Source organism: Fundulus heteroclitus, unplaced genomic scaffold (assembly GCF_011125445.2).
Source record: "Fundulus heteroclitus isolate FHET01 unplaced genomic scaffold, MU-UCD_Fhet_4.1 scaffold_167, whole genome shotgun sequence".
Lineage (NCBI taxonomy): Eukaryota > Metazoa > Chordata > Actinopteri > Cyprinodontiformes > Fundulidae > Fundulus > Fundulus heteroclitus.
In genome coordinates this window covers 85,040-102,571 of record NW_023396579.1, presented here as the reverse complement: position 1 = coordinate 102,571, position 17,532 = coordinate 85,040, and the positions used below count along the sequence as shown (strand labels likewise).

General features: G+C 41.7%; 1 protein-coding gene across 10 annotated transcripts in view; it reads right to left on the bottom strand.

The window, feature by feature from the left end:
- Positions 1-7,038: 7,038 nt before the first annotated feature.
- p2rx1 (purinergic receptor P2X, ligand-gated ion channel, 1) overlaps positions 7,039-17,532 on the bottom strand; it is a 72,737-nt gene continuing 62,243 nt past the window's right edge. For 8 of the 10 annotated variants that reach the window (XR_004928527.1, XR_004928526.1, XR_004928524.1 and 5 more), the window contains 9 exons: positions 16,646-16,733; positions 11,878-11,958; positions 11,428-11,569; positions 11,152-11,294; positions 9,729-9,819; positions 9,574-9,639; positions 9,381-9,476; positions 7,651-7,897; positions 7,039-7,554 (listed from right to left, as the gene is read on the bottom strand). Coding sequence is in view for 2 of the 10 variants with exons in the window: in XM_036129417.1 (XP_035985310.1) it covers positions 7,549-7,554; positions 7,651-7,686; positions 7,814-7,897; positions 9,381-9,476; positions 9,574-9,639; positions 9,729-9,819; positions 11,152-11,294; positions 11,428-11,569; positions 11,878-11,958; positions 16,646-16,733 (833 nt within the window). In the remaining 8 variants the exon portion in view is untranslated. The remainder of the gene's footprint in view (positions 7,555-7,650; positions 7,898-9,380; positions 9,477-9,573; positions 9,640-9,728; positions 9,820-11,151; positions 11,295-11,427; positions 11,570-11,877; positions 11,959-16,645; positions 16,734-17,532) is intronic. The other 2 variants (XM_036129417.1, XM_036129418.1) reach the window with 2 other exon arrangements.

Below are 17,532 nucleotides of genomic sequence, written 5' to 3'. Positions count from 1 at the left end.
GCTTCGAAGCGATTCTGGTCCACCATCCGGCGTCTCAGGAGGGGGAAGCAGTGCAGCACCAACACTGTTTACAGTGGGGGTGGTGTGCTGCTGACCTCGACTCGGGGCGTTGTGCGACAGTGGGCGGAATACTTCGAAGACCTCCTTAATCCCACCAACACGTCTCCCATTGCGGAAGCAGAGCCTGGGGACTCTGGGTCGGGTTCTCCCATCTCTGGTGCTGAGGTCGCCGAGGTTGTTAAAAAGCTCCTCAGTGCCAAGGCCCCAGGGGTGTAAGAGATTTGCCCTGAGTACCTTAAGGCTCTGGATGTTGTGGGGCTGTGTTGGTTAACGCGGCTCTGCAGCGTCGCGTGGACATCGGGAGCAGTTCCCCTGGATTGGCAGACTGGGGTGGTGGTCCCCCTATTTAAAAAGGGGGACTGGAGGGTGTGTTCCAACTACAGAGTATTCACACTCTTAAGCCTCCCTGGTAAGGTCTATTCAGGGGTTCTGGAAAGGAGGGTCCGTCGGATAGTCGAACCTCGGATTCAGGAAGAGCAGTGTGGTTGTCGTCCTGGCCGTGGAACACTGGATCAGCTGTACACCCTCAGCAGGATCCTGGAGGGGGCATGGGAGTTTGCCCAACCAGTCTACATATGTTTTGTGGATCTGGAGAAGGCATTCGACCGTGTCCCTCGAGGGATCCTTTGGGGGGTACTCCGGGAGTATGGAGTACCGGGCCCTTTAATAAGGGCTGTCTGGTCCGCATTGCCGGCAGTAAGACAGACTCGTTTCCGGTGAGAGTTGGACTCCGCCAAGGTTACCCTTTGTCACCGATTTTGTTCATAACTTTTATGGACAGGATTTCTAGGCACAGCCAAGGTGTTGAGGGGATCCATTTTGGTGGCCTTTGGATTGCATCTCTGCTATTCGCAGATGATGTGGTCCTATTGGCTTCATCAGGGCGTGATCTACAACTCTCACTAGAGCAGTTCGCAGCCGAGTGCGAAGCGGCCGGGAAGAAAATCAGTGCCTCCAAATCCGAGACCATGGTCTTGAACCGGAAAAGGGTAGAGTGCCTTCTCCGGGTTGGGGAGGATGTGCTGCCCCTAGTGGAGGAGTTCAAGTATCTTACGGGTCTTGTTCACGAATGAGGGGAAGATGGAGTGGGCGATCGACAGGCGGATTGGTGCGGCGTCTGCTGTGAAGCGGGAGCTGTACCGGTCCGTTGTGGTGAAGAGAGAGCTGAGCCAAAAGGCGAAGCTCTCGATTTACCGGTCGATCTACGTTCCTACCATCATCTATGGTCACGAGCTTTGGGTCGTGACCGAAAGAACGAGATCCCGGATACAAGCAGCCAAAATGAGTTTTCTCCGTAGTGTGTGTCTGGTGTGTCTGGTTTCTCACTAAGAGATAGGGTGAGGAGCTTGGTCATCCGGGGAGGACTCAGAGTAGACCCGCTGCTCCTCCACATCGAGAGGAGCCAGTTGAGGTGGCTCGGGCATCTGGTTAGGATGCCTCCCGGACGCCTCCCTGTTGAGGTATTCCGGGCACGTCCCACCGGGAGGAGGCCCAGGGGAAGACCCAGGACACGCAGGAGGGACTATGTCTCCCAGCTGGCCTGGGAACGCCTTGGGGTTTCCCCGGAGGAGCTGGCCAAGTGGCTGGGGAGAGGAACGTGTGGGCCTTCCTTCTGAAGCTGCTACCCCCACGACCCGACCCCGGATAAGCAGAAGAAGATGTTTCTTTTTGTGTAATGACCTATGAACTGCAGCAAAATGCTGCATTTTTACTGCTGTTGTTGCTGTGTATGTTTATACTAGGGGTGAAATGTGAATGTTGTAGAACAAGGGCAAACTTTTCTACCTTTATTTTTTTGTCTGTCCTGCCAAAAAGACGCATGTTTAAACACTGAGCAGGGTGCAGCATACTGGCACGGTCAGAGGGGGCAACGTTGGGAACGGGATCTCCTGTGATTGAGTCCAAATACAACATTTTTAACACGAGTCTGTAACGTACTTCTTTGTTTAATTCACCTCAAACGTTATCTCTGACTTGCATGCTCTCTTGTTTTATATCATCAGTAGAAAACCAAAAAGAAATTCTCAGTGTATGGAAGGAAGTTCTCTTGTTCCCATCCCTCTGGTGGCTTTTGCACTTCTAAAATATGTTCAGAATCTTGGGATGAAACTTTTTTTTTCTTGCTTTGAAGGAATTGCTTGGGAATTTGGAAGGAAAATGAAAGTTATGTGTAGTTACTGTCTTACTGTAGATACCTCTTAGTACCTTCCTTCAGAATAAATCAAAATTAGTAGGTCTTGCGGGCTGAAGGTAATGGTTAGTCCCAGAGAGGTCAAGCTGAAGCCGACATCTACCATCTTAAACCATTCCACCAAAGTGGTACATGGGAACACTATTTTAAAACCATTTAAACCATCATCCCATTTACTTTAGATACCTTAGATGCCTTTAGATGCAGAAGAGTATTTTCACTGGAAACGGAGGTAGATGACAGTACACCATCAATGATCTTCCTATATGAAACACAGACTTAGATATGGGACTATACAGTTGTGTAAAAATGTATTAAAAATTTATTTAAAGCCTGATACAATTTTAGCGTCTTAAGCATATTTAATTTATATCAATCTGTCCATAGACACTTTATGGGTTCCCTTCTCAAGACCGATTTTAGCATCAGCTTTATTGACCATGATTGTGTGCACAGACAAGAAATTTGACTTCAGTTTCACATGCTCAAACAGACATTAATAATAAATATAGACATTTGAGGAAATAAAATAGGGATACATTAAATAGTCTGAGGAAAATAAAGGAATAAAGTAATTTCCTTTATTTTTTTGGTATGACTAATGTTCCTGACCGATAAATTATCCATACTGGAAAAACAGCAGATCTCAATGTATTTCTTTCAAACTTTGCTGTTGTTTTTCTTCATCTGCTCTGGAACTGGCCTGTCGTTTTCTCTTTGTGATGTGTGTTTGGCGCCACCAAACACACATCACATGGGGGTTTTATTGCTCCTGCTTGTGCACACTGCTAAGGAAGTCATAAAAATCTGGAGCCCAGATGTCTGTCGAGAACCATAGCACACCCTGGCGGCAGGTAGAGATGACAGAATCTACACCATAGATGGTTTGCAATTGAGATGAGAAGTAGAGCAGACAAAAAGACATTTAAAGGTATATTGCCACATTATATTAATGTAACCCAGGCTTTCCCTCTTTAAACCTGCAGCTGGTGGAAGACACCCTATGGGCTCTGCGTTGTGTTTTCTTTTGGGTGAAGGTGGTATGTGTTCCGTGCAGAAGAGGAATCGGACACAGGGCTCTAGTTGTGGGGAGACCTTGGCGCGTTTATTTCGTCCACCTTACGGGAAGTAAACTGTCAGCATACAAACATTTAATTTTTTACAAAATAATAAACATTACAAATACAAAATGTAATTTATATTTAACTGGCAAACTGAATAAAACAGAAATAGCTCCGTATATTAATGTAAAGTGTATTTTACAACGGGCTAGCAGAGCCAGTAAGGAGTAACTGCAGAGCTGTGTGGGCGTTCCGACTGTGGGGGCGTTCCGACTGGGGGCGTTCCGACTGTGTGGGCGTTCCGACTGGGCGGTCCTTCTGCGCACAGACATGTATACGTAGACGCCGCGTTGTCGGGTGGGAGGCGTGCCGACAGAGCGGCCATCTTAGGTCAGACCAAGGTGCAGTCAGACACAATACAAGTCAATTCAGGAAAATGTACTTTATGTTTTCAGACACTGAATCCGGTGAATTCTCACCCGTTTTCCAGATAAATCAACTGACTGAAAACGTCACCCCTTTAGGGGCTACATAGGACCAATTGATTGAATTCAATTATTGTCTAACTTAATAAATTATTTCGAATTTGTATTGAAAGTAAGCAAACTTCCAGAGCCCCGTCCGAGGATGCCCGATTTTTGCTCCGCTTAAGGGAGCGCAAATAAAAGGACACTAGGACACTTGTTTTTTATTTAACAAACCATACATTGAAAAATGTTGCAGAGTTACACAAAAGCATCCGAACCTTTCGTCCGTTGTAAGGCAGGTGACAGTCCGGATTTTGAATGCCCCACACGCATATTTGTCCTTCTTTTTCAGGCTTTATGCTAGGAAGCGGGGTTTTTTTTTTCCAACTTCGCGTGGCTCCATGCAGCAAAATGTCCATTCGCCTACTCGCTCGGATCTGGTTTTTACCTGGGATTACATGTAATTAATACGCTGCGCTGCAGCTGTGTGACAGAAGCAGCGCTGTCAACTCTGCATGCTTTCTTTTTTTCCTACAGTCGCTGGTAAATTTCGTGAGTTGTTTTTTTTTTTTTAGCTTTATTTTTGAACGTGCAGTCGCATATTTGGGGTGTTTCTCTAGTAGAAGCCCTTATCCTGACAGGACAGAATTCTACCGTAGGCTACTACATATAATAGTCATAATAGTCCTCGTGCTGTTGCTTTCTCCTGACACCGCGAGCCGGTTAATATCTGTCTGCATACTACGCCGTTATTATTACAAATCACATGTGGTCCCTAGGTAAAACTAATACCCTGCGATAGGGATTTTTTTCGTCGGGACGGATTTTTTCGTCGGGACGGATTTTTTCGTCCGTCCCGCTGAATGAAGGAGATGGAGGGAAAAAAATATATGTATTGAAGTGGGCAAATCAACGAACCAATCAGCATTTGCGTTGGCGTGTGGGCGTTCCGACAGTGGGGGCGTTCCGACAGTGGGGGCGTTCTTACGCTCTGCAGTTATACCCTTCTCAGCAGAGCTGCTGCTTACCTTACAGGCAGTAAACACACTGTAAGGAATACAGCGTTTGCGCACAGAAATCCCCTGCACTACAGTGTCCCCAGCAGGACAAACATGTTAGAATTGGGGTAGTTCCAGAAATTGCAGAAAACAGCACCCCCTTTTGGACATTCATGCACCGCTTTACATTAACCTGACCCTAGCCAGATGTATTCCGCTCCGCCTAGCTCCACTCACATCCATCTGGGACTGATCCATAGGGATGGCCTTTTTTGAAGGCTGGGCCTTATCAAAAATCCTTGCATATGATTGGATAAGCCACTTGTCTGTCATCTTTATCGACGTGCTATTTCAATCACTCACACCGAAGCCAACCCGTGACGCTGATGAGAGCGATGCAAGAAAAAACTAAACTTTTTTTTTTAAATGTGTTTGCGGCTCTAGTGTCACGCGTTTATTGACAGTGAGCTGACTGGAAGAGGGGAGAAGACAGGCGGCAAAGCGCCACGGGTCGGAGTCCATCCCGGGCTGACCGCGTCGAGGACTAAAGGCCTCCTAACACGGTTTGCGCTAACTGCTCCACCACAGGCGCCCCGTCCGCCATGGGCACACCCCAGAAAACAAAACTTGCCAAATCCAGTCGGGAGAAGGGCGAAAACATCGTTTCCACCAACAAAAGCCTTCAGAGCCGTTCTCTGATGTTCTTTTAATGAAACAATATTAGGTAGATTGGACAACACAGAAGAAATAGCAGCATCAATGTTAACGCTTGCTTCCTCGATGCGAGCCGCCGTTATTGAATCAAAACAGTTTCATGGTCACTTCTCCACTACGTCACATCTTTGAAACTCCAGCCCTGCGTCCTGATTTGGCTGGACAATAAAATTGGGTGGAGAAATCACTCTCTGTGGGAGAGGTCCCAGATGGATGTGAGTGAAGCTAGGCGGAGCGATATCAATCTGGCTAGGGTCAGGTTAACATTATATGCCTATTAAAAAAAAGACCAAAAAAAAAAACGTTTTATCATGATAAAATAAGGTTACATACACCAAGTGTCCATCCTGAGCCTAAAAATAACCCCAGCACCGGCGCGATGGGCAGATATAAACAGACATGGCGCCATCTACCTACTGGTAGTACCGCTGAAGTATCAGAAAGCATAATAAAATAAAAATTTAGAATCACTATTAATAATGCTGAACCAAGCCTGACCTTCTGAAATGCCTGACAGTAAAGCGGCCGCTTGCCGTGATTGAAGACCAACCATTATTAATGAAATGAACCGATCTAACAGCAACTCTAAGAGCCTTATTTCAGAACACAGAGACAAAACGCAAACAGGGACACAGCATCAAGGTACAAACCAGTCAATCGATCTATTTATTATGTTTTTACTTCAGACTGTAGAGGCTAAGAAGAGCATTGCTATTACAGTATAAATCAGAACATTTATTAACTCTGCAGTCACATTCCAGCAGCTTAGCTTTAGCTTCCGCTTCATGGAATACCAACATTTATACTGTATTCCCAGCTTTTTCCCTCTTGGAATTTATATATTTTTTTGTGTGTTTTTTTTCCCCCACTGGATCTTGGATCATTGTTTCTATTACTTTGTTGGGAGATGCTAATAACTGTTAGCTGCTACCTGGTTTATCCCCAGCTGCGCAGGCGCAGTATCGTACTTCTGTTGTTATTGTAAATAAACACGAACGGCTTTATTTACTAATAAACTCAATGAAAACAAAGAATAAAATGGCAAAATAATAACTAATATGCCAGCAGGATGTGATAATCTTTCACAAATTTTGTATGTGACCAGAGTGGGTTACTGACATAAATTTAAAGTGTCAACGTGGCAATGCACCTTTAATGCTCATTACATTGCTTACTTATTTTTTTCTGTTCTAAAAACGTGTTGCAGTATGCAGCGGGTAAGGGAGCTATTAGTTATAACTTCACAGAATCTCTTGGAAAAAATTACAAATGATCCCTTTAAAATGTAATTTCAGTCGTGATGTCTGTCATCTATGCCTGCTCTCTCTGTTTTACGTCTGGTTCACATCTGAATGTGCTTGCTCGCTGAAACCGAAGCGTATCATCTCACTATGGAATGCAGTTACAATGTAAATATGTACCAATATAAATTAGCTATTTTTTGCATGCTTTTTGTACTCCTAAAAATGGCCAGAAACAATAAAAAAAAAACCTGTGAACACCTGAAAGTTTGTCTGTTGTTCTTTCAGTAAAGCAGAAAGCAGAAGAGTTGGACAACTTGTTTATTTTAGTTCAACTGTTCATCACGTATCTACACATGGGATGGATCTCTGTGGTGTCAAATGCAAACACAAGTTTTGTCTGTTTTTATTTGCAATGACAGGGACACTGACGGAGGTGACATACGATTCGTGCACACACTGAAGTGCCACATCTGCCTCCCTTGTCTGTTCGTTTGTAGGCACGGTTTAACATGAGAAGGTTACACCCATCTTGGGAACAACAGTATAACACCCCTAAAAAAAAAAGTACACATACAGCTTGGATGCAGACGGCTCGTCTTAAAACACACATTACAGTGACTCGTGTTGGTTTTGGAGTGGGAGGAGGTCCCTGGTTGAAGATGCTGCTGAGGCTCAGAGAAATGTAATTTCCTTTCTCAGGAGTCCATCCAGAGTGGTGAGAGGGTGTGCATGTTTGCCTTCATGTGCCATGATGTTTCTCCTGTGCAGTTCACTTTATAAACCAGCTGGGGCACTCACTCGTTTGCTCACAGATCACTTCTGCAAAGGGGTAGAAAATGAAAGCCATCAGCCATCACTTAAATGAAATATTGCAGTCTTTATGTTTCTTCTTTTTATAACCTTTACTTTAAATACCTCTGCCTCTGTGCTTCCTGCCTCTGCATCAGGATCCTGTTGGACAGAAGCCGCACAACAGAACAGGGACCATTTAAATCTCCACTGTGAACCTCTTCTAATATAGAATATTTTAGAAGTAAACCGAATCGGCTCTAAGGTCCTGGCTTTGTCTTGCACTCACATTGGACTTGTCTTGTGCTTGTCTTGAATTTGCTTCGAGGGTGTAATAGGTGCTAGAGTCTAAATCGTAAGACTCACTGTCCTGCTGTAAATACAAAACGTTCTGCCTATTTTAGTGAAAGGGATGGGACTTCAGGATGGGGGAAGGTTTTTAACTAGGTTAGGTTTTCAGATGGTTTCATGGTAGGAGAGGTAAGGAAATCATTTTGATCACTGGCTATACCATACTCCACAAAGACAGCCCTGTTTTGGTCTCCAGCATTATGAGAACAAACTGCAATCATCTGTTGCCTTCAATCTGAATATGGTTTCTCTGCATCCTATAATTGTGTAATACCCCAAACAGGCATAACATTATGACTGCAATCGAGTATTTGTTGCACTTTTGCTGCCAAGATATCCCTGACCTATCAAGACATGGATTCAACAAGACCCCTAAAGGTGAACTGTGGTCTCTGCAAAGATGTTGATGCTGTGGATCCTTTAAGAGATCCTCTGAGATGGATCCTTTTGTGAATTGGATAATGGTAAATGGACTGAATTTATATAGCGTATTTCCAGTCATGCTGACCACCCAAAGCGCTGTAACTATAGCCACATTCACCCAATCGCTTTCACTAATGCGCAAACATTCATACACCGAGACGCAGCTCGGTAAGCAACTTGGGGTTAAGTGCCTTGCCCAGGGGCACATTGACATGTGGCAAGGGGAAGCTGGAATCAAACCCACAACCTTAAGATTGGTTGTGGGTCGTCTTGCAATCTTAATCAACCCATCAAGCCACAGTCACCCAATGCATTTGTCCAGCACATCACATATGCTGGACAAATGTGGGGAATGAGCCACAAGGTCAAGTCAATACCTCCAACCATTACTGAACCATGTTTGCTTTGTGGCGGGAATCATTATCCATCTATTTCCATAATAAAAGCTACAACCTACATACTTTTCGGACAAAGGTAAAGTTAGTAAATGTTTTCAAATGAGCTTTTGACACGTGCTTTGTTGCCCTATTTAAAAGAGTACGTAATAAAGAAAACCTACTTGATAACATCTAGTCAAAAAGAATACAAAAAGCATGGCATTGATGGAAGTTTTGAACCCGAAACCTGGGGCTGCTCTGTTGCTTTGTTACCTGGACAATATTCTTGATTATCTGAAGAGGATTATCTGAAGAGGAATTCTGCTCTCCCCAGAAAATCCTGGGGAGAGCAGAACTCCAGCAAGCAGTCTGTGACCTTAAGCTCAACTGCACATAGGTCATGCTGCAAGGATACTTATCCAAAGCACACCAGGAAGTCTACGTCTGCATGGCTCAACAAAAAAGGTTTTGAAGAGACATCTAATGCATCAACCTTAAGCACAAAATGCCAACTGATGATTCCTTTATCCCGTTACTTAACGGGTGCCACAAAAAGAGGTAAACCGGGTGAATCTCGTCACCTGTCAGTGGTCATAATGTTATGCTTGACTGGTGTATCTCCTTATAAGGGCTGGTGTCAGTAATGGTCTCACTGCTGCCATCTTGTGTTCAACCTAAAGAAAACAAGCATAAGATAGAACTTACCTGTATGTGTGTGTCTGTATATTTGAATTTCATGTTCTTGTAAAACTCCCTTTTTGGCAGCAAATAAAGCAGCACCAAGTCACAAACCACAGTCGCCTACAGATAAAGAGAATTGTGCATCTGTTTAGTTTGTGTGTGACTCATTTATTGTTGTCGGTATAATGTTGTCGGTATAATCTAGGCAGCAACATACCACTCCAAAAATCCCCACGCCAGAGCCTATTGCTGTGAGTGTTGGGATTATGTCGAATTTTCTCGCCTTTAAAGGACACAGCTCCAGTTATGCACAGCTCAACTTTCTCATTTGTTAATGGGAAATTCATAGAAATGAATATGTATTTTACTCACCAGTGACTTCACAATGATATCAAACCTGATGCCAAACACTTTGAGGAGGGTTCTCTTGGGAACTTTATCTTCCATATAATGCTTTGCATACCTGTAAATGATCAGAGAGAGTGACAAAATAAGGCCTCGCTCCATCTACTTTTTTTTATTTTTAAACATATAATTTTCACTCATAAGCTAATTAAGAAAACGTGCAGAATTAACGTATAATTAGTACCCTTCAATCCAATGAGTGTGCTTCAATAGAGCATTGTGAAGCTGGCGAACATATTGAAGCACTCTAAATGAGCAACAAATATCAAAGGACTGTGTTAAGCTGCATCACTGACACAAGTAAACATGACGTTCAAAGATTCTGAAGTCAGCAGATTGAGGCAGGATGATATCAGGAGCAAACAATGATTTAAGTCCAGTCAATAAAGGGAGCAGTAAAGGATGTTTGTTTGATGACAGAAAGCATGGTTTGTCCAACTGCATGGAAATAAATCGCTCTTCCTTCTTTCTACAGTAAACTTTAAAGATATGGAACCTGTTGGACAACAGACCAATGATGATTATAGTGTTAATTATACTCAGTAATTTATTTAAATAGTTCTTCTTTTTTTTGCTTTGGATTAAACAAACCTCAGAGGATTTCATTGATGATGTTTGAACCAGCTTTTGGTGTGGTTAGCATTATTGACTGCAAACATCACACTTTGTGTGTTCTCTAGAGAATCCTGATCCTCTGAGATCAGAAAAAAAAAAAAATCCCAAATTCAGCATGTTCCATAACATATGGAGACTGTAATCTTAAAATGATCAAACAGAGCAACTCTGCTTTGCCTATGTTCAGCCTTCCAGCTATCTGCTTAAAGTAGCTCTAGATACTTTTTAATAATCTATTCCTGCTTCAGACGTCTGTACTATGTTCTCCCTGACCTGTAATGCAGTGTTCCTTGGTCTACATGATGCTTTTTGTTCTCTTATGTTCTCTAATAAACTTCTGAGGCCAGAAACAGAACAGATGGGTTCACATTAATATGTAATTACACATGGGTGGACTCTAATTAATGGGTGACTTCTAGAGGAAACTGGTTGCAAGAAATTTCATTTGGGGGCGTCAGAGTAAAGAAGGCTGAATACGAAACGCCTGACGCAGTTTCATTTGAAAAGACGTGTATTGTTTTGCTTCCATTTCACAATCATGAAGTTGTGTTTGCCTTTCACTTAGAATCCCAATAACATTACTGCAGTTTGTGGCTGTAGTTTAAAGAAAATGTGAAACAGTTCAAGGTGTGTGACTACCTTTGCAAGGCCCCGCATAGGCAGCAACACAAGACTTTTTCCTTTACTTTAAACCAAAATGTTACATCTTTCTGAAAGGAATAACTCGCCTGAAGTTCAAATGGATGTAAATTATGCGCTTGATATATTCTCTCACCTGAAATTGTAGCCCATTGATGCACTGGCATCAGCATCAGTGGGGTTTCCATAGAGACCGTGAAAGTTGTACTCTGGCTTGCAGTGTTTAACATGAAAGTCCAGGTTACATGTCCAGTCAATCACAATACCGATGGCCCCTCCCTGCCCAACAAGCACAAAATGTAAAGGTCCACATTGCAACAAGACAAGCAGACAATTCATATGCAACTGTGATTATGCACAACATAAAGCTTCTCGATCTAATTAATGTGTTTTTCTTTAACTGGAAATTTACCTCTTGGGCTAAATTTTCAAAGCTGAAGCCAGACAGTTTCACTATGTCTCCCAGTTTGAATATAGGGCAGAGTGGAGCATCCTCTGGATGGTAAAGACATTTGCTGAGGTAATCCTTATTAACTTCCTCCACCAAATTACTCCTGCAAACAGTTCATCATTAGGAAAAACAGCGTTTCATGGTAACCATTTAATCTTGGCTTCAAAATCAGACTGATTTGTTCAACTTTTTATCATAGTTGGTGTTCAGGTAATTCCTAAAAATCTCAGACCTAACTCAAAACACTGAAATGATTTTGGCTTTCTAGAATCAGACCACTGATGTACTGTTCACACATGTTCAACAGAGCTCAATTAAGGGTTTGCAAGTGTTGTATATATGCCTCTTGATTTATGAACATATTAGTATGCTCTGTATTTCATTTGGTTGAACGCAAATGAGATCCATCACCTTGTGACGTCAAATAAGGGGAACGTTATGGAGTTTTTGATGAAAAGCGTGTAGTTTTCTGCAGACATCAGAAGAGGAGGACTGGAAGAGAAAAAAGGGAAAGAAGTCAAAACACTGTTTCTGTTGTTTCAGGACTTGTCAAATGCCACACAAAATAATTAGAAAATTCACTTATTAGCACTTTTAAAGTGATTATGGTCTAAGCAGAATCTTTACTGGTTTCTTTCAATTTAGATGATTATGCTACAAGAATGTGAAGATTTGACGCTGGGACCCTTCCTGTTTTGAATATGCTTTTATATAAAATGCATTGTTTTCATTTCAGTTGGATTCAGAGTATAAATTGCTAAAATATAGACATAATGAGTCTGAACGTGATGCAAGCTGAGATTTATCCAGTCACAAATCATGCTTAACCCAATACTCAAACCGATTGTCATGATGTTGATAATTAAATTGAATATTTTCTTTACACAGACAATTCATTTGCAGTTTTGTAAAATGTTAAAGGTTCTGTCAACAACAGCATGATTACAGCCTGCTGTATGGTATCATTTTGGATTTTGTCATCTTCAGTCCCTTGTGAAAGTATTTAAACCAGGTGAACTTTTTCACATTTTGTCATGTGATAAGCCACAGACGTAGATAAGTATCAGTGTATTTTATTTGAATTTTATTTGTTTGACATACACAATGAAGCAAATAGTTGTGATGTGGAAGGAAAAAGATTTCTAATGTTTTTTTCCAAACAGAAAATCTGAAAAGTGTGTACTTGTGTCTTCCATTTGATTTAATTTCCTCATTATGACAGAAATGCCCAGCAGATGGCAGCAATGTTATATCTACCGCTCAACAAATAAATGCTTTTGTTGACGGTGTCACTTCCTTGTTGCATTTTGCATAGACAATGTAGCCCCCTTGAAAAAGAAGGTGATTATTCACAGGAAGCTGGCTCCCTGTTTTCACCCGACAGTGTTTCTTCCAGTATTGCCCTATATTTAGCTCTTTACATATTCCCATAATTCTTACCAGCTTCTCTGACCCTGGGGAAAAAAGCATTCCCATAGCATGGTACTGCCACCACAATGTTTTACAGTGGGAATGATGTGTACAGGGTGATATTCAGTGTTAGTCTTATCCAGTGTGCAATTTGCAAAAAAACCAGAGGGGGGGATAATTTCAAAATTGTATTAATGAATCAAAGTTTTATTAATAATGGTTAGCTAGCAGGTGCTCTTTCAGGTAGCTAGCTAGATCCAGTAGGTTAGACTTTTGTTTTTAAACTTGCGCCATCTACTGTCGGGACTCAGGAGTGGGTATTAATTTACTTTAACCGCTTTGAGCAGAAAATGTAATAATACTCTTTAAATACAAACAACAAAATTAATTTACAAATGTGAAGAACACAAGACATGTATTAATATCAATTTTGAAAAATCCATCATATTCAGGGGTTAAAGCAAAAACAATCAATTTGTGAAAACATTTTCTAGTCAGCCCATATATTCCCGGGCCGTGGACGTCATGCCACCTTAGTAACCTCATTTGCTTATTGTAACAAGTCCACTTTAACCAAATCTGACAGTTCCATTGACAATTCCTGTATCTCTCCCACCTTCCAGTTTCAGAGCCTTTGCACCATCAAGGACAGCCCTCTGCATAATCTCCTTCACTTTCCACATCCATAACATCACCTGGTTAACTTTCATATTTGCAGCATCAAGCAAGTTCTTTCTTCGCACTTTTGCCAAACTGGTCCACAGTCCACTCACCTTTCCACTTTACAATTTCAAAACCCTCCATTAACTGCAGCTAATTGAAAAGACAGCAGCTTGCATCATTACATCATCTTCTTCATACCTGTACATTAACTCTACTGTAACATTCAATATAAATCAATCCTATATTCTTTGTGTCCCCACCTCTCGCTCATTGACTGCTGGAGATGGTCAACAGCCCCTCCACGACCTTCTTTGTTACAGAAAAGCGCAGGTGGAATAATATTTCAGATTTTTTTTTACTTTTTCCGAATCAGACCCAGTCAAACCGGAACATAATTTCACATTCCGACCCTCCTTCTTCTTCTTAAAAAAAAAGCGCATCATGCTAAATTAGCCGAGCTACAGCGTTACTCTTTCAGTTTTAAATAAAACATAACAGCAACAGACACACTTACCGAGGGAAGTTGTTGTCAGCTGTTTTATGCACTGAACTTTCTGACCTGCTGGTTTACATAAATGCAAAGAAAACCTTTGACTACCGCTACTTTCATTTATGTATCTGTGGTCAGTTTGAGATTTTCTTTTAAAAGTTAAAATGATTGAACACCGATAAACCTCAGACTGGTAGATTTTCGCTTTGCAAAGACCCGCCCTACTCTCCTTCTGATTGGCTAATGTCCTAGCTCTGCCAGAATTCATTGGTTAAGCGCAGCTTCTGTTTAAAATCTTGAATAAAAAGTCTACACGGAACATTTTGCGCTCATTTTCCAAATGACGAAAGTCCCTCACAGCGACAGAGAACATTAAACCCCTGATAATATTACTTATTCAGATCAGAAGGGGGAGGAATGTATCCCCCCCAGGGATAAAACACGAATGACCAGAGGGGGGGGACGTCACAACCAGAGGGGGGGAAAATCCCCCCCATCCCCCCCAGCAAATCGCACCCTGGTCTTATCTGACCAGAGCACCTTCCCACACAATTGTCGGATCTCCTATGACTTGTGGGAACTTGAAACAGGACATCTTGGCTTTCTTCTAACAGTAGCTTTCTTTTTGCCACTCCAAAGGGGCAGATGGGTGGACTGCACTCAAAGCTGTCCTGTCCAAAAAAACTCTTAATCCTTTACTGAACCCCTGTATTCACACTAAAATTAAATAAAACACAAGTGGTCTATTTTCTAACTGGGTGATTTTATCCAGGGTAAAGTAAAGGGAGCTAAATACAAAATGTACACCAGTATACTGGCAGAAATAATTTTCCCTCCGCTTCACTTTTATCTACTACTTTGTTTTGGTCTTGTGGTAATGTAGGCTGGTAATGTGGCAAAATATAAAAAAGTTAAAAAAAGAAAGTCAAGGGGTGTGAAGGCACAGTATGTTGGCAATGATATCAAAGGGTGCAAGCGCTGTGCAACATGTGTTGGCTTATCCATGCAGACATTACCCTAGTGCATCAGTGATGGTCATGAAGTTGACCAGCATCTACGCATTGGGTCGAAAAGGTGTTTTTTTAGATTTATTTTAAAGAAATAGGTCTTTTTTGAAGCTTCACTTATGTTTGATACGTTTATGTTTTTAATTAAAATAATTTAATATCAAGTACCTTTAACATAAATTTGGTCGTGAAAAAATTGTAGTGAGTAGCATTTGCACCTATGTAGAGGTCTAAGATTATTTGTCTGCATTTATTCTCTCACATCTAACTATTTTATCTATATAGCCTATAAATTTCAGTCAGTTCAATTTTAGTGGATTAAACATCTATAAAAGTTCTGACAATTTATGGCAAACAGTCTGAAAAAAGCATTTGGAAATCAGCAGTGTTTTCAAATAGTGTACTGTACAAATAGTCCCCCTGTACACAAGGGGAGATGTTGGCCTAGTGGTTAGAGCAGTGCGTTTGCGCTCTGAGAAGGATGCAAGTACCCGGTTCAATCCTCACTGCCCTCACTTTGGGTCCCTGAGCAAGACCCTTAATCCCCTGACTGCTCCCCAGGCGCCGCACAGTGGCAGCCCACTGCGCCCCAAGGAGATGGGTTAAGATGCAGAAGTGAATTTCTCCATTGTGAGATCAATAAAGTTCAATTATTATTATTACAAAAATCCCGCTTAGCTTTAACCTAAAGTACCACATTTGGATGGTTTATTCCTAAATTAATGCTTTTAATACCCAACAGAAACTTCCTGTTAAACAGAACAATGAGGTTCTGCTGTGGATAATTATCCAGCAGTTTTTAAAAGGATCGTTTGAATGTTGACCACTGACCAGAAAAGGCTTATGTAGGTTGTTTAATGTGAAATACCAGGGACTTATTTTCTTTGTGATAAGTGTTGCACCTAACAAAAGGTAAATAATACTATATTATCATCCTCCTATGCATTTTACATTGTAACAAATTCTGAGAACCAGCTGAGCAAAATTGCAGCTCTCACATCACATGTTTACGACGTATATGCTCCACTGTTGTAGAATTATAAAGCAGCTACTCAATATAACATCAAATGCCCAGTAATGATATTTAATCTCATGTAACATTATGACAGAGCTCTGTCGGCACTGATAAAGATTTGCCTGGATATGCTGAATACTTTGAATAGAAAAGGAAACTGACCTACTTTCTATATAATTTGACTTTATTTCTATATATATAGCATACGACTGATGCATTTTTCAATATAACAGCATACATAGCAAGGTATGAAACGTGGCAACAGCATATAGCTCCCTCAAAATGATGTGCCTATTTTCTAATCATCCTATCCTTTAGTTTTTTACATGACATCTTCAAGAAAATAGCTGATCTTTTAAAACAAGATAAATAAATGGTGGATTACTTAATGCAGATCTATATTACTCCTAGTGTGTTGTCAAAAACAGAATATAGTTTAGCAAACCCCAAACCAAACAAAGCCATGATACGAGTTCAGTACGTCACATTTGCTGGGCAGGATTTGTAAGAGCAATATGAACATATTACAGGTTAAAACAAACAGTTTTTCTGCTTGGACCCCAACAAGTTGAAGAAATTTGAGCTTCCACGTACCTTGGTACAGTGTGATCGTCCTCAACTGGGCACCAAGCTAACACCTCACAGGTTTTTGTGGTGTTCACACAGACTCCAGTCATTTGTCCTTAGAACAGAAACAGGCAAAATCTCATTATCAGGACAGAACTTCAAACTGGAAGAAGAATGAGGCAAAAGTACAGCATGGGTTCCGAGCGGCAGGAAATAACAGAAACAGATGTCGCCTTTAACATTACAGCAGTTTTAAACATCCTCTGCCTCCACATTAATCCTTATCTTTGATTAACATCAACAACAGCAAGCAAGATGTAAAAGTGAAGCAGAGCAAATGCTGAAATAGATGTTTTGCCTTATCTTGCACTGATCCTGATACATAATTTCTATATGTGTCATTCGCTTTGCTCTTATCGCGTCCCCTAATCAGGAGAAGCATGCAGCCGTTTCACCAGCAGGCGCGCAGGCTGCTCAACTGCAGTCTCTGACCTTTCACTGGAGCCCACCGATCTGTTTGGCCACAGGGGCGTCCCCACATGCTCCCATTTCTACGCACGCATGGGCAGCCTGCCACTTTTAAACAAACTCTGGCACCTCAAGGTGAATTTGACTGGTCAGAAGCGGACAGATCTAAAGCTTTGCTCTTATTGAGGTTGATGTGAGATGGTGAGTAGTGGAAAGGCTCAGAACAGAAAGTTGTCCGCACAAACGGAGGACAATGCGTTTACGTAACTGCTGTTTGGACTTCTCTGAGGGGATTTCTGTTCTTAATGTCCCTGTGCTGTCATGATATGAGACAGCTAAGATGCACAGTGTTAATCCAGTGTCTGTTAGCCTAAGGTAGGGCTTTGGGTCTCAATACAAGCAAATATACCAAATGTTTGGTTGCTAAGACTTGTGTTGGTTTCAGT